A 6,000-nucleotide genomic window follows, 5' to 3' on the forward strand; every position below is an offset into this window, starting at 1 on the left:
GAAAAAAATTTAACCCTTTAGACTTCTTTGGTTGTCCCTCTGGAGGGCAAATTTCTATGAAGAATCATGAACATTCTTTAATTATCCAATGAAACCTTAAAAACCTAATTTATGTAGACTTCGTTAATTACTAGTCAGCACGCTAGCTAGCTACTAATTAGGCTAAATCAGCTTAAAGTGACAAATTAAATTAGTCTGAAATTAAATGTTTAGGATTTATTAATGTTACTTTTTAGAAAAAGAGACAAGAAATGCTTTTATTCAGGACACAACCTTATTTTCCCTCAAGATCTGAAACGTTAATGAGCCACATTAGAGTTCTTACCACACTGCCATGATTGAGATGCAATGAATTTCAGCGTGAAAGACGTTGAAACATCTCGGCAGACTAATGTGTTGCTGAATGACTAATTCAGACTAATTATAATACACACAGCATGTGTGCATGAAGCCACATGGCGGCAGGGGAGGGAAAAAATCATTTAAAAGCTTTCTCAGAAAAGCACAAGCACATGGAAGAGCTTAGTCACTGAAAGACTCGACGTGCTGTTGCGAACATTTCAAAAGTCACTCAGAGGTTAAAGTTAAAACCTGACACTAGGAGACGACCAAAACAAGAACATTTCACCAGCACCACAAAACTCCAAATTTTGTAAATCTAACCGGAATGCATTATACACACCTGTCCTTATCCACAATAATGAACAACTACAAGCCGGGAGATATGATATGCTAAATTATGTCAATACACTTTTCTGCAATATCATGGTTGCATGTTAAATGTTAGATCTTAAAATTTTGCACTATACTTAAAATTGGAAAAAGTTTAAAATATTTACAGATTTTTTTCTTTTTTTCTCCTTTCATTTTAACTTTTTGTAAATGAAAATGTTATTAATTAGAAAAAAAAATTAAAATACTAAAATGCATTTTTTGTAGACATTAAATACAGTATGGGAAATTGTTAGCAAACCTATATATTGTGATATACATATCAAAATGTCTTTCAGAATACAGTGAAAATTGTGATATATTTTTGTGGCCCATAAAAAAAAAACATGACTTTTTAAAATTGTGTTTAAAGTCAGCACTTTTATAAAAACAAACAAAAAAAATTAGAAAAATGTTGTCTTCTAGTTGTTCTAAGGGTGTGCAAACTTTTGCACTTGACTGTATTACAGTCCACTAAAATCAGACAGTTTTTGTTCAGCGGTTTTCACCCTGCTGCATAAATTAATAATACATTTCCATAAATGGAGACAGAAGATCGTGATGGAACAGCTGCGATGCGTCGCTGTAGCTGATGCTGTTACATTGTGGTCACTGCTGTGTGACATGTGAACATCTCGGCGTGTTACAGCGACAGCACGCCGGCAGGAGACTCGAGTCTGAGGTCACGCCGCCAGGGTGTGAGGTCGCGCCTGGGTCTCGCAGGAAGCAGAGGCTCACCAGTGACGGACTGTGGTAAACATCAACACAGACGGCAGGAAGGCCTGAGGTTTGACGACCCCTCCCCCTCTCCTCCCCCCACTGGCACCATGGGTATTGTCCCTGTTAATCCGTCAGAGTGCCCCCGGGGCGTGAGGGGGCATACTCACAGTGCTTTGTGGCTCCGAAAGAAAACAAGACAGCTGTTTTCTCACCAGTTTGAACTTAAAAACAGAGAAGTTTTTCCCCCCATGTCTCAGTGCCAAGTATAATTGAAAAACCTGAACTTGGAATTTTCCATTAAAAAGTCCAATTTTGTTAAATTGCACAATAATTTCAAAGTGTAAAGATCAAATCCAGTGTTACGGCTGTGACATTTGGTGGGACGTGTGTTCACACTTTGTAAACACAGTCAATGCCCAAAGTCTTGTTCTTATTTCAGTCAATAATTTCACCTGGATACTTATGAGCTGCTGCTGCAATCATAAAGACTGTCCTGTCCTGCGCTCATCCCCGGACTCTGTTGCTCTTTCCTCTTCTACACCTGTATACTGTAATGATATTCTCACTATAATCTCACTATTCAGTGTCACCCAGATGATCACGGGCTCCATTGTGAGTCTGGTTCTGATCAAGTTTCTTCTTCATGTCGTCTCAGGGAGTTTTTCCCTCACCACTGTCACCTCTGGCTTATTCCCTACGGATCTAAATCTACATCCGGATTTCTGTGAAGCGGCTTTGTGATAAAAGTGTTACACAAAAAAAAATTGAACTGAATACATAATGGGTCGCAGTCTGAATAATCTGATCATGTGACTGTTCATACCTCATATTAGAGATAAAAACCTAAGGATTATATACTGTGTACTATATATAACAAATATAAAGCAGTTCACCAAAGTTTTTTTTTTTCAGAGACTACACTGGGATTTTCAAAGTCTTGTGCAGAAAGTATTATAGAAAAAAAAATCAAGGAGATTTGCACTAGGTTTCACTTTGTATCTTTGATTTATGCAATACTGAGGAAACTCTAGCGTTACAGAGATGACACTTTGGTGCTGTAAATGTGAAGCGTTTGAGACAGAGCTTGACAGACCGTACAGGCTGAAATTACTGACACAAATTCAGAATAATTGTTTTATTTTACGCTAATTATTTCAAACAGCGTCTCAAGTACGTGTCACTGTGAGGAAAGTGGAGGAAATATTAACCTCAAGCAATGTTGTTTAGTAATTAGCAATAATCAGCAATATCGCCCTTGTGACCCTGATACCACAAAAGTAACTACGGCAGCGATACGTAAATAAACACACAAACAAACTACCGGTGTTTAAGTGTGTCAGTGCAAGACTGTGTTTTCTGTGGATGTGTTGATCAGTCTTGGTGTTGATGCTCCACCAAATATATTTAAAGGTGATCAGACGCATGTGCGATTCTTGGGTTTGGTTTAATATTGAGAAGTTTAGCAGTATATCACAATATGCAAGTTTTTGTCCATACCACATAAAAGTGAAAGCATGAAATTTGTCCTGATAGAGTTGTCAGTTATTTAAACCTAGACGTTTCTTGGGTTCAGTTCATTTCGAGTCATATCAGTCCACAACCTGGCTCTCAGGATTACTGAGGAGCGCTAGAACTCTGTTTCAGTCTTGTGATGATGCAGTCATATGAAGCCTGAATGGGAACTCTGGTTAAATTAGGAACGACACGAGTCTGAGTTTTTCATCTGAAAACATCTGCTGAGTAAAATTAACATGGGAGAGACTGCGGGCATTGTTTAGCTATGAAAAGGATGAACTTTTCACACAAATAAGCAACAGTCTGATCACCAGACCTGTTTTATCTGAAACTGGACTGACAAGCTGAGACAATCTGGAGGTTATGAGACAGCAGACTGTCCTCCCAAATTCTATAGGAAAAGCCATGTGACATTCTGAAAGAGCTGACATTTAAATTTGGGCTTAAATCAATGTTTCATAATGAAGATCAGGACCATGTGCTTTACCATGAATAGAGAGCAGAACAATTCAAGGTACTGTCTGACTGTGTTACCAGAGCCACTTTCAGATTTACTTTCAGTTGCTTCCTCGCTGCCTACAGATCAAAGCAGCTCATCAAAATTATCTCGATTTACCTCCTAAATGCTACCAGACATGAAAGCCGGCAGCTGATGCTATATTTTCTAAAATAAAGACTTGTGATAAATATAAAGACCACTGCTGTCACACCAAAGCAAAGTCCACTTACTTGTCATATTCGGCGTTGTCCCTGTCGCACCTTGCGTCCTTGTGCTTCTGCCAGTCTTTGCCGTGCTTGCAGGTGGTGAGCAGGACCACGTCCTCCGAATTGTGGACGTGGTACAGAGCGTTCCGCGTGTCCGAACCGATCCCGGTCAGATAGCGCTTCCCCTTAAATACCAGCAGGTACTTCCTAAACGGCGGGATGGTGTTGTATTTCAAGTACCCCCTCTCCCCTCCTGTCCTTGGGTGATCTTTAGAGAAAAGAGGAATGGAAACGTCGAAGTTGGGTCTGAAGTTCTCCGTGCTGATGCTGGCCTTGGCCAACATGGCCTGGCCGATGTCGAAACCCAAGTCCTCCGTGTAATTCGGCCACGTCCCAGAGTACAAATTGAAAATCAGGTGGTTCCTGCCGTCGTTCCATAGATTCAAGTTCTGGAGCTTCACTTTCAGATTGTGGACATACTGCGGGGACAACTGGTCCCGGTCCAGGGAGTCCAGGTTCAGGACAAACAAGCAAGCCTGCCCCGGGTCGGACGTGTAAAACCTAGAACCCTCGATCGAAGCCAAAATGTTCTGGTAGCTCTCTGAGATCTTCTCGCCCTTCTCCTGAGGGTAGACGTAAACTTTGAAGCCGTTCTTCCTGCACAAGGAGAAGTCAAAGCACGAGTCCATGCGGCACATCCGGCCCCTGTATATGCCGGAGATGGCATCTCTCTTGTCCCTCGGAGATGTCGGAACGCTGTCCTCGGTTTCCGCGTGATCCAACGTACGGAAAGGTTGGAGGTGCTCGACAAATCTGGGCCAGCGAGGTTCCGGGCCACGCCGGTTGCTGCCACCTGGGCTCCTTTCGGCGATCTGCACCCCACCGAGGTACAGCAGCAGTACGAGGCAGGTGCTGGCGGAGAACAAGATGAAATACCGCTTTTTGGCCTGCATGTGTCCTTCGGTCCGGGTCGAGATCTTTATCAATAGATCCAATGCGCCCTGAGGTTGTGCTCTCACCCGCTCCTACTGGGAAGCACGGCCATCTTCCACCAGCCTGCAAGGGTTCAACGCTTTTCTGATCCAGTTCCCAAAGCCAGAGCATGTGGGCGACTTTTACTTACCGTGCACTTACCTCCCCTCTTCAACGTGTAGCTTCACTTGCATGGACTTTAATCTGAATCACTGTCGGTATGCACGCTTATGAGGCACTGAACCATGCTTCTTTTAGAGGCTCTTACAGAATGAGCATTTCGAGATGATGAAGAACATCTTCTCATGAAAAAAACAGGAAAAAGTCCATGAAGAAGAACCGAACCAGAGCAGGAATCCTTTCCTTAGAAATGGGACACATTGCTCCAGCAGGTCCACAGAGCCATATTACTCAGTGTTATTTAAGCCTCATTATATTATTATTTTGAGAGACACCGACTCTAGAACCGGGACCACGTCCGGATCAAACCCGAACCGAATCCTGCATTTCTACACATTTCCTTTTTTTTTTTTTTTTTAAAGAGAAATCAGTCCAGCACTGAAGCGCGAGCGCTACACACTCGCTTTTATAACAGCCGACTTTTAAGTAACGTGAGATAAACTTACACACCGACAAGTTCTCGCGCTCTCACCGTCACCGGCTGCGGAAGTGTTCCGGTAAACAACGCAGACGCCGAAACGGGAAGAAAAGCGCCGCGAAGTGCTGCGCTGCTACAGAAGAAAAAAAAGAAATGTTGGAGCGCTTGAGTTGTTCGGATTGTTTCAATGTAGCTAGCATACCAATCCCCGCACGACGTCTGCTGACGTGACGTTCTTCCACTGCGTTCCGATTGGTCCGCGTCACTTCCGCAAGGGGCGGGGCTTCCTCAGCACCCATTCGACACCGGTATCGGTGTCTTTGAAAAAAATAAATTAATTAAATACTATTATTATAATACAAAATAAAAATATTTTAAAATAAATAATATTCAGTATAATTTTATTACAATATCAACGCACTATTTAGTACAGTAGTGCATTTTATTTTAGGAATAACTAGCACAAAAACAGACAGAGTCCCAAATCCCTCCTTTCTCCCCTTGATATGTGCACTACATAGGGTGTTTAATAATTGCTTCTACGCACTACATAGTGCACTACGTGTCCAATAAGGATGTAATTAGGATACAGCTCATGTTTTACTGATGTATGGCTCTGTACTTGGATTTGTGCTATTTTCACATGGCACACACAGCTCTTGGGAATGAGATCTTGTTAAATATTCTTTATTTTTTTGTTTTTTTTAATAATAAATAACACTTTGTAGTAATTCTAATACATATAGCAACGAAGTAAATGACTACATTTTTTAATCTGC

General features: G+C 41.7%; 1 protein-coding gene across 2 annotated transcripts in view; it reads right to left on the reverse strand.

Moving 5' to 3' along the window:
• Nucleotides 1–5,461, reverse strand: part of ext1a (exostosin glycosyltransferase 1a) — a 56,065-nt gene extending 50,604 nt beyond the window's left edge. The window contains exon 1 of one of the 2 annotated variants that reach the window (XM_026924253.3): nt 3,676–5,461. In XM_026924253.3, the coding sequence (XP_026780054.3) occupies nt 3,676–4,604 (929 nt within the window). In that variant the 5' untranslated portion in view covers nt 4,605–5,461. The remainder of the gene's footprint in view (nt 1–3,675) is intronic. The other variant, XM_026924252.3, reaches the window with a different exon arrangement.
• Between the last annotated feature and the right edge of the window lie 539 nt (nt 5,462–6,000).

Source organism: Pangasianodon hypophthalmus, chromosome 22 (genome assembly GCF_027358585.1).
Source record: "Pangasianodon hypophthalmus isolate fPanHyp1 chromosome 22, fPanHyp1.pri, whole genome shotgun sequence".
In the NCBI taxonomy this organism is placed as follows: domain Eukaryota; kingdom Metazoa; phylum Chordata; class Actinopteri; order Siluriformes; family Pangasiidae; genus Pangasianodon; species Pangasianodon hypophthalmus.